Source organism: Dendroctonus ponderosae, unplaced genomic scaffold (genome assembly GCF_020466585.1).
Source record: "Dendroctonus ponderosae isolate FM_Combo_2020 unplaced genomic scaffold, Dpon_F_20191213v2 Dpon_F_20191213_3, whole genome shotgun sequence".
NCBI lineage: Eukaryota > Metazoa > Arthropoda > Insecta > Coleoptera > Curculionidae > Dendroctonus > Dendroctonus ponderosae.
Genome location: NW_026018508.1, coordinates 15,495,643 through 15,511,567, shown reverse-complemented (window position 1 = coordinate 15,511,567; position 15,925 = coordinate 15,495,643). Strand labels below are relative to the sequence as shown.

The window sequence follows — 15,925 nt, the reverse complement described above, 5'->3', positions numbered from 1 at the left end:
TTTGGCACGCAAAAATGCATGCCAAGGCTTAAAGCAGCAACAACGCTACACATAAAAACTGATGATGGTGGAAAAATACACCGAAACGTATTTTGATTGATAAATAGAGACAATAAATGACTGAAACCCAGGAATGAATTTGATTTGGAATTGAAACACAGTCAGGAAAGTATATACAGTAAACTTATAGCCCTCTAATTTTCTCAAGTGGGCCATTCTCGTTCAATTTAATACATTTATGAACTTAACGCCGGAATATTAGAGTAGTTTGTCAAGGATTTAGTTTGGATTGTTCTTCTAGTTTATGAACTGTTAGAAAACTAACATATATTTGAGAACTTAGCCGCTAGAACGTTCTTTTATTTTCTAAGTTACTTCAGTTCTTTTGACTCTTTCTAGTTGTAAATCCGAAAAATGAGTCTCGCTCGCGCTCTCTGCATTACAAACCCAGTAGACAACCGACTGTAAACAGTGTATTTTTAGATGCGCTTTACCATTTTTAAATTGTTGTTTCCAGCCAATAAACAATGCCGACTTTATCGTCCCAGTTGAAATCGACGGTACCGTACATCAAGTGTACGTGCTGAAAAGGCCGCATGTGGATGAATTCCTGAAAAGAATGGGAGAACTGTACGAATGCGTTCTGTTCACTGCATCATTAGCCAAATATGCGGATCCGGTGGCCGATTTGCTCGACCAATGGGGAGTGTTCAGAGCGCGATTATTCCGAGAGAGTTGTGTCTACTATCGCGGCAACTACGTAAAGGACTTGAACAAATTAGGCAGAGACCTGCAACAGATTGTCATTGTGGACAATTCACCGGCCTCGTATATATTCCATCCAGATAATGCTGTGAGTATTGTGGATTTGGTGTCAAGAAACAGCCGGATTGAGTTTGTTGTTGTTTGCAGGTGCCAGTAGCTTCATGGTTTGACGATATGAACGACAATGAACTCTTAGATTTAATACCGTTCTTTGAAAAGTTAAGCAAGATGGACAATGTATATACAGTGTTGTGCAACTCTAATCGACCTTACAACAGTAGTCAACTGAACGGCCCCAATAACACTACAGCGGTGCAACAGAACAACCAAATTCCCCATCCCAACACGTAGCAGAACACTGCCAGCAAGTTGATCATATTGATTGGGAATATTTACAGGATTCGCGCCCTTCATCGTTGAAGAGTCCGCGTTTCTTTAACGAGCAAGTTATTTAAACTTGGAATGACTTTCTTTTTAACGAACGCTTTCCGAAATGACATTCATTGACCGTGTCGCCTTGAATATAGCAGAATAACTAAACAGTATATTTTTGCAGCAAATCATCCTAGGATAATGCGAGAGATTGTTCAACTGTTCAATGTATTGAAACATTGGGTATTGCAGGTTGATGCATTTTCGCCTGTATGCTTTACATTGGGAATCAATAAATCCAGATAATCCCCTAATCAACCGTTGCTCATTGGTATTTTTAAATGTGATGTTTAACACTAGGCTTGTTTTTACTGTCTCTTATGAGTTGCCCATTCAATATGTGTATACTGAGTGTTTATAACAACTTTCATTAGCTGTGTGTGTCCAGCTATGCGACTTTGGGACCATCAAGATCGACACAAACAAAACTCGTTCAGATACTGTGAGTGATTCTTTTACAAAATGCACACTGAAAATTCAACTTGTCTGTGCGAGCAAAGCTCAACACAGCTTTCGGACTTTTGCTTCCAACATGATTGATACATATTCACTAACTAGACTGAGTCCCCGCACAAAGTGTCTAAAAATCGGTACCAGATCCACAGTTGCAATTAGTAAACCTAGATGTAAATAAGTCCATTGCTGTATCGATGTATTAGCGTTCTTTTACACAAAGGAGAGAGAAAAAAAGATAACGTTGCTTGTGAAGCAGGCCTGTCGTGCTTTTTTTTAACCGGAATGTTTGTTGATTGGAATTTGACCCATTTTTCTAGTATACTAAGGGCTCGTTGTAGGGCTTGGGGCGAACTCACATAAATAATTCAAATGCCATTGTGAGAAACAATCATATCTCTTTAGGGGATTGTGCAGACGGTAGGAACGCAGGTTCCAAATATTTAACAGTGGCCTTAAACTAATATCTGAATATTTTTTTTGATCCTTTAATATTGCAATTTATACTGTAGACAATTGACTTGATAATAAAGGACGGATTGTCCTCATTGAAGCTGCGAAATCCACGTTTCGGTACGAAGTAGTGCCATACTATTTTGTTGAAAAGTAAAAAAAATGGAAATCTGTACTTATCCTAAATATGGCTTATATATTCTAAAGCTAAGAAACCCTCATTGGTTTATGTACATCACATTGTTTTCGATTCGTGTAGGTTTCGAGAACCTATTTTGTTCCGTAGTACAAATACATTATCATGTTTAGCGTCTTGAGTTGTATTGGCGTAAAGCAGCATTCTTTCAGCTTTATGTATTATTTTTATTGAATTATGTACAGTTTATTGTTTAGTAATATATTATAACATATGCTCTAATAATAAATTTAATATATTTCTCTTATGTATATTGTATTATCTTTAATTGTGTAATTGAGAACGAGTGAAATAATCGTATATTTTAACAAGCAATAATTTGGGCCCTTTTCTTACAAACCCCCATAGACATTGAACATTTCCGAAATAGTTTAGGTGCTGAGCCCAAACTATTCAGACACATTGGGGGGGGGGGCACTTGTAATATATTATAAAGCATATTTTAATATCATTAACATTATTTTTTATATATTTTTGTTGTAGAATAATATCCCTGTTTATGTTGATTCTAAAATGTATTAAAAATCGGTTATGTAAAATACTGAGTGTTTCCATGTCTCGTGGATAAGGAGCCTTTATTTGTAAATAAAATACATAATTTGTACCCAAACATACCTGTGTATGATTGATCAGCAACGGAAACCTAGGCGGAAAACGATTGAAGACTAATAACATCACATCAGTTAAAATACAACGATTTATTATTATATATGTATATATAGCTTGTATCAATTTATTTTCAGGTACAGTCTTGATAAAACACGACGAATCAATAAATGAATAAAAATAAACAAAATCTATCACATCAATTTCTAGAGAATAAAAACGGATTTGTCTTGGAGTATTTGCTGGTAGCATGCCTGAAACAATGATCAACCACAGTCAAAGCCGAAGATCGCCTAAAAACCACGCACCTTGAGGGTGGTAAACATAATTCCCAGTTCGCCATTTTCCAGGTTTCTATCCATGAAATGTTCCATAAACTCCAGCTCGGCCCCCAGATGTGGAATTCTGGCCCGAACCACCACATAGAGGAACAACGGGAATAAATCGTCCATGTTCCATACGTAGGCATCGCCTAAAAGCTCCTGAGCAACGGGAGTCATTTTTTTCACCGTACTGCGTATCACTGAGAGCTTCTCAATGGGCAGGAAGACCGTTATTATTTGCTGTAACGTTTCGATGGCTTCCACAAAAGCGCAACTTTTGTCCGATAAGTTTATGTACTGATCCAGGTGGAGAAATTTCCTAAAAGTCCTTAACTAGCTTGGATGGGCTTGAAGGAATTGCAGCTTACTTTTCGACGGAAAGTCCACTCATCAAGCTCCTGTCTGAAAGCTTGTTCCACTCGATCAGAACTTTTTTATACTGTTTCTCCTGACTTTCATTTTTCAGGCTCAGCAGGGTGCACAAGCAATTATAAACCTTTGGCAGGATTAGCGGGTACAACAGCGACTGGTAATTGATGATTTCGTAACTGCAAAGCAATGTCACACATTTTCCACATTTTCCATAGAACAGCAGACACTTACTCATCGTCAGTACGATTTAACACGTACTCGCTTTCGCAACTGGGCAAGGCTGGGAAAAGATACACTATTATGCCATAAACCCTTTGAGCAACGTCGATTACCTCCATAATCGCGTGGTTTACTAAGATAGGATGCACTTTGCCGCTGTACGAGGATATGTAGGCTTCGCATAGGTTGTTTAGTAGGGACCCTAAAGGGTGCAAAGGACTCTCGAAGGCCTAAAAAGTCTCCACTTAGCCCTGAGAGCTTCAAAATGTAATTAACCAACCCTGTTTAAGTATGCTCTGATTTCCATGTAGGATTCTATGGTGATTTTATCGCGCCCGAATGGAGGAATCACGTCGAGGTTGTTGAGCGAATTTTGCAGGCTACCGTCGTCGCCTTTGCGCCTCTTCAAAGTGGACGCGCTGGTTAAATAAACAGCAACATTTTGCCATATCCGGGGGGTTTCCACACTGGCAGCCCCGTCGTCCAGCCCAAGAACCTCCCGGCAGTGCTTGAAGAGGGCTTTCCATTTATTCGCCGGCGCCGTGCAGAGCTGCCCGAAGGACTTTGGGAGGGCCTGGTTTAAGTCTGCCGTTTTCCGAAGGGTGGCTGCGTTAATCTTAATTCCCTCCTCCAAACTCCCGATCAGATGCCCCTCAATCACGTGGCCAGAAGGGAGAGTAACTGCGCCTTTTCCTCCTAGGATGCCAGTGCCTTTAAACTCTCCATCATAGTGAGTGCCGTCGTCTAAAACCATCACGCCGTGGCCCTGAAAGTTTAGCTAGATATTTCCGGATTTGAGGTGGGAAACTGGCATTTTTACCGAGAGTACGTCGTTGTGGAAGTTCCCCTCATAATAAGTGCCTTCGGAAGTGACAATGAGACCGCTGCCCTCTTTGTGGTCCGACCAACATCCCAAGTACTTTTCGCCGGTGGAAATTTCGTCCATCACTCCATATCCGCATTTCCGGCCCGCGTCCCATTCGCCGATGTACAGGGAGGCCGAATTTGCCATGAAAGTGCCTTTGCGCAACAAACCGTGCCCGTGAAACTGGCCATCTTTAAAGTAGCCCTTGTAGATGTCTTTGCTACTGTAGGTGAATGTTCCATAGCCGTTCTGTTTATTGTCTTTCCAATCCCCTTCATAGGTGCCTGGAAAGTTATTAAACTTATTTATTGGTAAAAAACCAACGAAGCACTAAAAGCTGTTGAAAGCCCATTCAACTCACCAAAATTTGGAATATCCATTGAACCATATCCGCTCAAACTGTTATTGCTAAACTGGCCGGTATAAGAGCGACCATCGCTCCAAACCATCTTCCCCGAGCCGTGCATTTTCGCGTTCAACCAGCGCCCTGTATACTGGGCGTCTTTGAAAACCCCCGGCTTGGTGAACGTGTATTTTCCATTTCGAGCTAAGGGTGGCTGGAAGAGATCAGTTTTGTTGAGGGCGGCTTTGATGGCATGTTGCAGGGCGTGGTACCAGGTGTTCTTAGTGACGCCATCCGGAGCCACCAGAGTGAGGGTTTCTTCGGGCAATTTGAGGCAGATCAGGTGGAGGGACTCGTGATGCGGAATATCCAGCCAGATCATGTTGAGCGCGTGCAAATGCGGGGAAGAGCCGCTGATGTGGGCGAAAATATCCGAAAAAAGGACGAAGCGATGGGAGGAGAATCTGCTTGAGCTTTGTAGGTTTATTGGGTCGGATTGGCTGTCGCATATTAAGCGCCGTTTGGGCTCCATCATGTACTTGATGGTGCTGCCAGCGTTCATCCAGAAAATCCTGGTTTTTTCAGCTTCTTTCCCCTTGCAGTCCACATATTCCATGAAATCCTTCCACCTAGTTTGATAGTCTATATTGCAGAATTTTCGGAAAAAATCCATGTAGAAACCAACTCGCTTTGCTGGCGACGTTAACAGGACAGCAATGTCTTGGTCATTATTAGTCTTCTCTTTGAGAGTTCCCGTTCTTAAGCTGTATAGTTGCGGACTGACTGCTATTGTTGTCGCTATCGCCGCAAAGCCGCTGATGGCTGATACATTTTGAATACAGTCCACGTAGTTCTGATAGATCAACAAGAATTCCTTGTAGTTTTTCACAATGGTTACATCGTTGATGCCTATGAGACCGTTGCGGTATTGCAAAAGAGATTCAATATTTACTGCAAGAAAATGCAAAAAATCCCTGTAGTTCTTGCAAAGGAGGTCATAAAGCTCTCCGTCCTCTAGATCATTGGATTTCTTTATCAGCAGCCTTAGAATCTGCTGATGTACGCACAACATTTCCTCCAGCATGTTTTGCTCCTTTACCACAAAGTTGTTAAAACTCTCCTCGCACTTTGGCCCCACATTCAGCACTGAATATTCGCTGCTGCTCAGGAAGTTGCTGAACAACTCCACTGGCTTCTCACCAGAATCTTCGCTTTCCGACATAAATCGATGGTAGATCGTTTGGTAACTTTGCGAACTCCTCCCGAAGTATGTTACGTTGTTTTTGGTAGTTAAAATCACAGTAAAATAGTCGCCACACGTGGCATCGATCACTCTTTCATTCATATTGCAGACGAACAACTTTGGCACCGATTGATCGGCTTTGTTTTCCAAAGTCACTTGATGGTCGTTATTGCGGCCCCAGAGAAAAACTCGGCCATCGAGAGTTAGAGCACAGGCGTGGTAGTTTTGTAATGATATTTTCGATACTCCTGATTTCGAAAGGATTGATAGAATGACTGGAAGGTCCATCTTGGTGTCAACACCTAAAAATACTTTTTAAATACCTACATATGTTTCATGCAATTAAACATATAAAACAATTGAAGTACATAATTTTCAGACACTTTTTCCGCGGTCTTAAAATTGCATCCAAATATCTGGTAACTGAAATCGAAGTATAAAGAACTGACCAACAAAAAATAACGCTTTAGGAGAGAAAACTTACCAATACAACCATGTTTAACATTGCCCCACATCCATACTTCGCGATTGAGCAGATCCTTTCCCTGATTCACAATCACATCAACATTATCCTGAACCTCCAAGTCCTGCAAGTCGCGCTCCGAAGTGCTTTGACTGACTGACAGTAAGAAATCCTCCTTCGAGTTTTTCCTCTGCTGGCTGTTCTCTGATAGATTCGTGTGTTCCGAGCTGGAGCTTACATGGCGTGAAAGTGTCGCCACTTTATCCCCAACGGTTTTAACTCCTTCATAGACCAAAGTAGCCACATTCGTCATGTTTTCTTTGAAGATTCTTGTGGGTTTTTCAGTGCACTCCATCAAGTACTCTTCGCCAACGGATGACATTCGCGATATCTGCCGAGTGAGGAAGTCCTTGGCTGCTTCAGTGTTGCGGAAAATTATGTTCTTCTCAGTTTTATCATCGCCTTCCGACTTAACGCCTGAATTAGCTGAGGCCGCTTCGAGCTCTTCTGATGTAGTATTGTCTAAGTCGTCACTCTGAAGCCTCATTCCCAAAGGGCAAAGGTTGGTGGGCGAGCAATCAGAGGATTTCTGAGAGTTTGAGCTGCACAACTGGCAAGCCGGGGCAAATAACGTATCACAGAAGCTATTCTCAGTTTCCACTGTGGGCTTGCCGACTACCACAACAGCAAAATCAGCCCCCACTGAAATACCATGCACAATTCTTCCAGAGAAAAATGCCACTTTCCTAGGCACGTCACTAGTTATGCCGATTTGGGGCATGTCTCCACTGCCCCACAGCTGGTTGCTTTCGGACACGTAAAGAGCCCCAAATTTGCCAATCGCCAGGCTTTTAACCTTCACTTTGTATGTTAGGGTGCTGTGCCCCAGTGCGCACTGGTACTCTTCTAGAAGATTAATTTCCTTTAATACCTCCAGCTGCTCGTTGCACTTCAAGACGCTGCCATTGCCATCAATTACAAACAACGAATCATCATGGCTTTGAATATCCACTGCTTGCAACTGGTTGGGGAGCTCTCTAAAAGACACAAAGCTCTGCTCTTCGGTTTGCTCAAGGAAACCTTCATGAAGCACATTGCTGCTGGTTAGTAGGAACAGGTGGTTACCAATGTTGGCAATCTTTTTAATTGGCTCGCTGATAGTAGCCAGAACTTCCACATTTCTGTTGTGGATCCACAAATTGAAGCTATGATTCATCTTGGAGTGATCTTCACATTTTGCCTTTCAAGCTCACTAAGGCTAGTTGAGTGGTAGTCGAGAATGGGCTGAATGGAAAACTGGGCATTATTCGATAAGCTAATTGTTGCATTAAGAGAGAACTAAGGTTTTGTATTTCTGCCCATTATTTACTTATTTGAAATCTTCCTAGTTCGTATTGATTGACGTTTAAACGTCCAGCTGTTTTTTTTCCTTAGGTTAAGGCCTGATCGTCTAGGGTATTAGCAGCTTCTGTTTGTAAGCCTGGTGAATTTGAAATTTTATCTCGTCGGAAATTCTTCCCATCCATGTGCATAAAATGTTGCTGCCACAAAACTCCTATGAACCACAAAGTATCCCCCCTAGGGGGATGTTCTGTGCTCTGAATTACCATAATGGCTGCTGCGTCTTTGGGGGGGTGGGTAAGTGGGGATGTATCTTCAAGTCATGGGTGCTAGAAGAATTTGCCACAGATTTGATCTTAAAACAGTTCAGCAGCAACTAATCAGTTGATTGATTGTATTTTCGTGAATATTAATAATTTGGAGGCTCTATTATCCGTATGATTAGATAAAAATTAGTTTTATTGGGGATTTTAATTTTACACTGTTGGTAGCATTGGAGCCTGTAGTAAGACGCATACCCGGAAGCGCTCTTGGCGATTAATTAGAATTGGTCGCCATTAGAGAAATTTCTTCAGAAATAGAAGAGCGATTGTTTCGTCTATTTAACTATATATTCAACTAAGTAAGTGTAAAATTGTGCAATTTCCAGCGCGTAGTTGAGAACAAGTGGAATTTCCATTAGACATTGGCAGAGACGTGAATACTTTGGTGATTTAACAGGCTGTTGACTTTCAGGAACATGGCAGACGAACTGGACGTTGAGGCAATGCTGGAAGCGCCTTACAAGAAAACGGTACGTAAAATCAGCCCTTTCCTTTACCTGCTGTTCCCCCCATTAAACAAGTGGCGACGTATTTACGCTCCTAATGCCTTAGGCACGATTGCTTATTGATCGGTACATCTACATCGCCATTTGCATTCTGTTTCTATTGAATTGTATCAATGTTTGGCTACACTCTTCATCAAAACCTCATTTTATATTTTAGACTTGTGAGGTATTCGTTATATGTGGGCTATCGGCTCCTTCCCATAAACCAGGTACAGAATTAACTAGTTCTTAAGTGTAATGTTTAAGATAGGCCAAAAGTAATTTTGTGCATTTTTTTTGATTATTTTGCAACTGTGATCTGAACAATTTCCTCGCTGATGGGTACTTTCTCGTCATAGGGTAACAAGCTGAGATTGGACATCACCATTGCATCCTATCTGGCACAAATTCCGTTCAGCTGATTGATCTTATCCATGGCGGACTTCCCAGTGTAAATAATAATAATATCAACTATTAACCAACAGTTTTTGTCAGTTAGAGAGTAGCACTAGGGATTCTTTATGGTTTAATAGCAAAAAAGTTCCACTAAACAACCAAAGGAATTGACTGAAAAGACATTTTCTACCCACAAAACATTCTTATTTCTTTGAGGACCCTGACACCGTTGTTGTTTGTTTGGATGTGGATTTCCACAAAATGAAACTCCAATGTGAAAATCAAGCAAATACAATAAAATAACTGAATCGTTATGGTCGGTCAATTAATTCATAGAGATGAATTGACCAAGTAGAGACTGGTGGTAATACAAGATCAGATTGTTCTGCTATTGCTCGTTCTTCAGATCTAATTCAATATGGAAATAATAACAATTGAGTGTAACATTCCTAAATGTGATTTAACCGGCCGTGAAAGCCTTCATAGTCTGATAATTGAGTGTAATTTTTGGGATTGGGATCACTAACTAATTGAAATCGATATCTGCACTGTCGACGTTTTGCCTATTTATGTAAGCTTCTTTCGGAATCGCTTTTTTTCTAGACAAATTCAAGTGTCGTTTATGCTCAGTTGTTGAGATTATCCTGCAATAGTCCTAGCTTATGGCCTCTCGTGTTCTGTGTCCTTTATTTCCTCACATAAAGGGTGACTTAGTCTTGAATTTTATTTCTTCCAACTGCTGAAACTAAACGATTTCTGAATTATCTTCCAATCTTGTTTCATTGCCGAGCAAAACCATTTGGCCGTTTCGTAACTCTTACTCCGAACGGTTATCCAACAAGGAAAGTTGTTGCTCACTCAGCTCTTTGATTTGCAGCTGTTCTTCCCCTGGGTCTCTTTTGGATTATTGAAGAAATCAAAACGTTTCTAAAGCGTAAGAATAAAGCTCTGAGAGCCGCGACAATCTACCCGACAGGAACTGTTTTGCTATTAAATTATACAGCAAGTCCAGCGTCTCTTCTGACGAAACTCTAAACATGTATTTTGGGGTTTGGCATAATTTCTTTTTCAGGTAAACCATCAGCATTGAATGTCGGTGATTAGTAAAAGGTAAACTTTGAATTTGTGAATTTGAGGACGAACTGTTTTTGATTCTGTTCTGATTTCTCGGTCATTGACCATTTTTTTAGAGCCCGTTCAGTCGTAGTCAATGTTCTGAATGATGGCTGAACAAACAAACTTAGAGAGTCACTAAATTGTTTAAATGTTTATGTTAGATTGCCAAACCCTGAAGCCTTTGAAAACCTTGGTCTTTTGAGGATAAGTGGTCTTATTCGGTCTATTTTTTCAGAATATTTCTGGATCAAGTATTGCAACAACGTACTTAGTAGTGCGAACAAGATGGTAAGTCTAGTCACGGCTAGACGCCCCGCAGCAATTTGAGCCGAACCTAAGGATTATTTGGATTTTATTTTGCAAATTGAACGTTTTTATCAATATTTAACTATAGTTACCACTAAAGTCATATTGCAGCAATAAAAGCGTTCACTTTCAACTTAGCAAAAGTTATAACAAAATCATCTTTGTCTGAGTATTTTATTAATGCCTTTTGTTTTTCCCCACCATTCTGCGCGGTCTCTTCCTTGCTGTTCATAGGATGAAGTCAATGGAAAAGCCAAAGAAAACGGCGAATCGAAGGATCGTCGCAATTCGGAGTAAGTGAACGAATGTGGTCATCCAACTGTTCCTAACAAAGTGTTTTGTTGCAGCAAACGACGGTCGCACACTCCCAACCGCAGCCGTAGCCGAAACAAGAGAAGCCGAAGCCGCTCAAAGGACAAGAAGAGAGTGAGTCGGGACAACAAGAAGAGGAGTAGGAGCAAGGATCGCAGGAAGTCCCGAGACCGTCGCAGGACATCGAAGGACAGAGTCAACAAGTCAAAGGACAGACGATCGCGGTCTAGAGATCGTAAGTCTAAGTCCAAAGAGCGCAGACGGTCCAGGTCTAAGAACAGGAGAAGCGTATCGAGGGACAAGCGCGATAGGTATGACAACTATGGACTTGTTGCATATTTTTTAACAGTTTATTTCATTAATAAATTTGAGGCGCCATACTTGAACAATAAGGGGTTTATTTGCAGAACTCGCGGAAACGCAGGAAGGAGAAGCCGCGATAAGGCAAGGAGCCGAAGCAGAGACAAGCGAACTCGTAGCAAAGACAAAGTCGTTCGAGACAGGAGAAGTCGTAGCAGAGATCGCAAACGTAGTCCGTCCCCCATAAAGCCGCCATTCCGAAAGACGGCGCCCCGTTCACCGTTGGGTTTGCGTGGACAATCGCCCCTGGAAGAACTGAGTTCGGAGGAACGAGACGCCAGAACCGTTTTCTGCATGCAATTATCGCAACGCATCCGTGCACGTGATTTGGAAGAGTTTTTCAGTGCCGTTGGCAAAGTTCGCGATGTCCGCATGATAGTATGCAACAAAACACGACGCTTTAAAGGCATTGCGTATATTGAGTTTAAGGACCCAGAGAGTGTCGCCTTGGTAAGTGTATATAATATACTCGTTTGGACTGTGTGGCAGTTTAAAGTAGGGCTCGGAATCAAACTCGAATAGTTCGAGTATTCGAATATTCAAAAAGCGAATAATTATCTGTAGTCAACTCGAATACACCTACATTATCAAACTCACAAGGTGCATCTTTATATGCACTTATATAATAATCATATTTACTCTCCTGCAAATGAATAGATATTCGAGTATTCGAATAATTTTACTATTCGAGTAAACCACCAAACGAATATTCGAATTTCAGATTTAAAAAAATTCCGAGCCCTAGTTTAAAGTAAACGCACAGCGATATCACGGAATGTATGCGCGTTAGTTCACTAGAAATGAGGCAAATGTTAATTTTGATTTGTTCCGTTGTGCGTTTATCTTTTCGCGACTGATTGACGTTATTCTTTTGCGAGAAAAACCCTTAAACATGATTGTTTTTCTTGAATTATTTAGGCCTTGGGATTGTCTGGCCAGAAGCTGATGGGTGTGCCCATCATAGTGCAACACACTCAAGCCGAGAAGAATCGATTGGGAAACGCGATGCCCAACCTTATGCCGAAAGGCATGATTGGACCGATGCGACTTTATGTTGGATCATTGCATTTTAATATAACCGAGGAAATGCTGCGTGGAATATTTGAACCATTTGGAAAGATTGAGAATATTCAACTCATTATGGACCCCGAAACAGGTCGATCCAAAGGATATGGGTTTATAACCGTAAGTGTTTTAAGACTAAAAATTCGCCGGTTTCACCGCAACAAACTATGCATTTTCAGTTTCACAACTGTGACGATGCAAAGAAGGCATTGGAGCAGCTGAACGGTTTCGAGCTGGCCGGCAGACCAATGAAAGTAGGAAATGTTACCGAACGCATCGATCTTCAGAGCCAGGGTCCGTCTCTTCTAGATTCAGACGAACTTGATCGATCTGGCATCGATTTGGGAGCAACTGGACGTTTGCAACTGATGTTCAAATTGGCTGAAACTGCCGGGATGCAAGTTCCAGCTGCTGCAGCCAATGCGCTGAGCATGGCTACTGGACAGCCCGTTGTGCAACAAGTTCAATCGAATTCTACACCCCCGATCGCCACTCAGTGCTTCATGCTGAGCAACATGTTTGATCCGGCAACGTAAGAAAACGTTTTTGTGGCCTGATTTGTATTTTATTTAATTTGTTTTCCAGTGAAACCAATCCAACGTGGGATATAGAAATTCGCGACGATGTCATTGAAGAATGCAACAAGCATGGCGGAGTGTTGCATGTGTACGTCGACAAAGGTTCACCCCAAGGAAATGTTTATGTGAAGTGTCCTTCTATTGCAACAGCAGTGGCATCCGTTAATTCGCTGCATGGGCGATGGTTTGCTGGTCGGGTAATCACTGCCGCGTATGTACCCCTTCTTAATTACCATTCACTGTTTCCGGACGCGATGACCGCCGCTCAACTGTTGCTACCGTCGGCTAGGAAGTGAGTTTCCGATCACCTGTATATAGTTTCTACACAGTATTGCATCAATATCGTGTAATCGCTGTAGATATTGTGGTGTTTTTAAGCAAATCACTTAGAATTAATTACGTACCATAGTCATTGTCTTAAAACCACTTATATGTATATTTTTGCCCATCTGAATAAATGATATGTTGGTTAACACTACTGCGTTTTCGTGCAACGTTGAGGGAAGCAGAGTGAAACAAAAGCCAGTAATTTCAGTAATTATTTAATTGTAGCTATCCAACATATGCCCACTGTTCGGATCAATGACAAATAGTTTTTTTGATATGGCTCCTTTGCAAGAGCATCAGTCTAAAATATTTAGGCACAGTATACATCCAGACGTGATACAAACAAGCTATGTTCTAAATGAGACAATCAATGTTAAAATTAAACTAACAAACTGTTGGGCCCCAACTAGCATGGTATGGAATTTTATTAATGAAATAATAATAATAAGCACTGTTACATGTGTGGAACTGCAATTGTTTTAGGCCGTGGCATTAAACTAGTAACAACCTATTACTATCTGCACATGAATAAGTTAAAATGGATTAGCTTGCACATTCCGAACATAGCCAGTTTGGTTTAACATCCATATTACATTAAACTTTCTAAACAATCAACAATATAAAAATGTGCATAAGTTATTTACTTACAAAGATAGAAAAATGTTAAATTATTTGAAAATAACTCCACAAAACATCTTTACTACTTATGTTCGCTCGAAAACGAAGCCAATTTGTTAAAAGTTCGTTCACGTTCACAGTTCGATTAAGGTGTTCGCGATGTTTCCTGTTTATTTCACAGTTTTGTCGTAAGTTCTCTGACATGCCATGATATATTAACCGCGGGATAAAAAATGTCCAGAAAATTAACAGTTTATTCAAATTGAACTAGAAGTGTTGTCCTTTAATTTATATTACAACAATTTTCGTCAGGAAGTCCGATCACTTCAGCGAAACACAAACACTGCACTTTCTTGTAGATTCCACCGTCACAGTTCTTACGTCCGATCCGAAAAGTGAGCCGCCTAAGTTTGTTAAGTTTTAACTACTTTAATATAGAATCCATATACCATTTTGCAATTAACTTATTCTTGATTATATCCCATAGATCGTTTGCCAAAGCAAACATCCGAGCGGAGCCAGTCAATGGAAAATAACGTGGACTAAAAAAAATTATAACTCGCAGCTCGGTTCAATTAAATTATTGAACGAAAAAATAGCGATCAGTAGTTAGTGGTAAAATATAGTAGTTCAAGAGCATGTAACTGCGAGAAGCCGGTAAACGAAATAGTAACACTAAGATTATCAGCGACGATAACCGAGGATGGATGGGGGTTGCTTCTAGTTCCTGCCGCCGCCTCGTCCACCTCGACTCCTATTGTCCCGATCCTGCAACAATCCAAGAGTGTTTTTCAACCTCATTAGCAATCAGGCTCTGATAAGGCTTACCCTATGATGACCACCTCCTCCACCTCCTCCTCCTCCATGGTGTCCGTCGCGATCGCTCCGTTCTCCTCTGTGGCCTCCGCCTCGATGACCGTCATTCCGATCCCGGTCTCCGTCCCTGTCTCGGTCATGGTTTCGGCCACCTCGATGGTGGTCGCCTCTGCCACGCCCTTCGCCACCACCCTCATGGTGCCCCATCTCTTTTACCGGCTGCTTGCGATTGTCCTCCTCTTCTTGTCGCTTCTCGTAATGGATGAAATCATCAAAGATGGAAGTCGAATGCGGATAGGAGTGCATAATTCGCAACACCTGCACAAACAAGCTCGCTTAGACTCGCACTACATGATGCAGCAGACCGCGCTTCACCTGCAGCCCTCTAGCATGTGGCACCTCTTGAGCATCCCGCGAATTCGTCACTGATTTGTTCTCGTTGTTTTCCAAGTGAATGTGCCGCAATTGTACATTCGGCACATCTTTCACATAAATCCAGCGTACCTATGATAGTCGAATTACATTGACATAGGCAGGGTGTTTGTAAGCACTTTTTTAAATACATTTTTTTTATTCGACCCTTTCCTGCAGAACCAATCGATCTTGAAAATTTCACTAAAATTGGCCTCAGAACTGTAGTTCTTGGCGTTAACTGTGAGCGTTAAAGTGTGTTTCTTGGTGCTAAAACCTGCAGTCAAGTTATGACGAAAATAGAAGAAGAAAATGAGGATCTCAAGATCTAAGCGATGGCGGTGACAATAGCGCCCCATACACGAGCGAAATATCTATCATATCTGAACGTGGAGCCAAATTTGAAGAAATATCGGTGCGTTAATGGTTAACCACGAGCCAGATACGACTCGATGCGAATTTCGTACAAAATAAATCTGTAGATCTGGACTTGCGGACCAAATTTGGCCGTTAGTGGGTACGGGCGATAGTGTATGTTATAATTCAAGCAATGGGCAAGAGGTGATGATGGGAAATTTGGCTATAGAAATCTTGGAAGATGATGAGATAGTAGCTAATGTCACAGGAGAAAATCACCACTTCGATTACGAAGACGAAGCTTTTCAGAAAATACCCAGTAAATAGGCGGTCGATTAATTTAATTTGTGCCTACGTAGGGCCGAAGAAAATGAATTGCCA

At 41.4% G+C, this 15,925-nt stretch overlaps 4 protein-coding genes across 16 annotated transcripts in view; 2 read left to right on the top strand and 2 right to left on the bottom strand.

Annotated features, from left to right (window-relative positions):
• LOC109538615 (carboxy-terminal domain RNA polymerase II polypeptide A small phosphatase 1) overlaps positions 1 to 2,909 on the top strand; it is a 4,817-nt gene extending 1,908 nt beyond the window's left edge. Inside the window, exons 3-4 of the mRNA XM_019905928.2 lie at positions 518 to 853; positions 913 to 2,909. Of these exons, the coding sequence (XP_019761487.2) occupies positions 518 to 853; positions 913 to 1,116 (540 nt within the window). The 3' untranslated portion in view covers positions 1,117 to 2,909. The remainder of the gene's footprint in view (positions 1 to 517; positions 854 to 912) is intronic.
• A 69-nt stretch (positions 2,910 to 2,978) lies between these two features.
• On the bottom strand, positions 2,979 to 8,248 carry LOC109538616 (alsin). 3 transcript variants are annotated; one of them, XM_019905930.2, is made up of 8 exons: positions 6,755 to 8,228; positions 5,046 to 6,581; positions 4,640 to 4,968; positions 4,100 to 4,585; positions 3,832 to 4,049; positions 3,597 to 3,776; positions 3,214 to 3,547; positions 2,979 to 3,159 (listed from the first exon to the last, which is right to left on the bottom strand). In XM_019905930.2, the coding sequence occupies exons 1-8, from the start codon at positions 7,947 to 7,949 to the stop codon at positions 3,112 to 3,114; spliced, it is 4,326 nt and encodes a 1,441-aa protein (XP_019761489.2). In that variant the 5' UTR covers positions 7,950 to 8,228; the 3' UTR covers positions 2,979 to 3,111. The 3 variants fall into 3 exon arrangements, with proteins under 3 accessions (XP_019761489.2, XP_019761490.2, XP_048520555.1); XM_019905931.2 differs by having other exon boundaries at positions 5,046 to 6,572; positions 6,755 to 8,226; XM_048664598.1 differs by lacking the exons at positions 2,979 to 3,159; positions 3,214 to 3,547 and having other exon boundaries at positions 3,685 to 3,776; positions 3,832 to 3,880; positions 3,933 to 4,049; positions 6,755 to 8,248.
• A 330-nt stretch (positions 8,249 to 8,578) lies between these two features.
• LOC109538618 (RNA-binding protein 39) lies at positions 8,579 to 13,490 on the top strand. 6 transcript variants are annotated; one of them, XM_019905936.2, is made up of 10 exons: positions 8,706 to 8,867; positions 9,061 to 9,112; positions 9,242 to 9,333; positions 10,630 to 10,682; positions 10,935 to 10,993; positions 11,048 to 11,323; positions 11,420 to 11,822; positions 12,291 to 12,557; positions 12,617 to 12,969; positions 13,023 to 13,490. In XM_019905936.2, exons 4-10 carry the CDS (start codon positions 10,680 to 10,682, stop codon positions 13,309 to 13,311), a joined length of 1,650 nt encoding a protein of 549 aa, XP_019761495.1. In that variant the 5' UTR covers positions 8,706 to 8,867; positions 9,061 to 9,112; positions 9,242 to 9,333; positions 10,630 to 10,679; the 3' UTR covers positions 13,312 to 13,490. The 6 variants fall into 6 exon arrangements, with proteins under 6 accessions (XP_019761492.1, XP_019761493.1, XP_019761495.1 ...); XM_019905935.2 differs by having other exon boundaries at positions 9,061 to 10,388; XM_048664628.1 differs by lacking the exon at positions 8,706 to 8,867 and having other exon boundaries at positions 8,877 to 9,112.
• A 51-nt stretch (positions 13,491 to 13,541) lies between these two features.
• The window catches only part of LOC109538617 (YTH domain-containing family protein 3), a 7,902-nt gene continuing 5,518 nt past the window's right edge, over positions 13,542 to 15,925 (bottom strand). For all 6 annotated transcript variants that reach the window (XM_048664625.1, XM_048664627.1, XM_048664622.1 and 3 more), the window contains exons 10-12: positions 15,152 to 15,280; positions 14,789 to 15,094; positions 13,542 to 14,728 (exon numbers count right to left, since the gene is read on the bottom strand). In XM_048664625.1, coding sequence (XP_048520582.1) covers positions 14,681 to 14,728; positions 14,789 to 15,094; positions 15,152 to 15,280 — 483 coding nt within the window. In that variant the 3' untranslated portion in view covers positions 13,542 to 14,680. The remainder of the gene's footprint in view (positions 14,729 to 14,788; positions 15,095 to 15,151; positions 15,281 to 15,925) is intronic.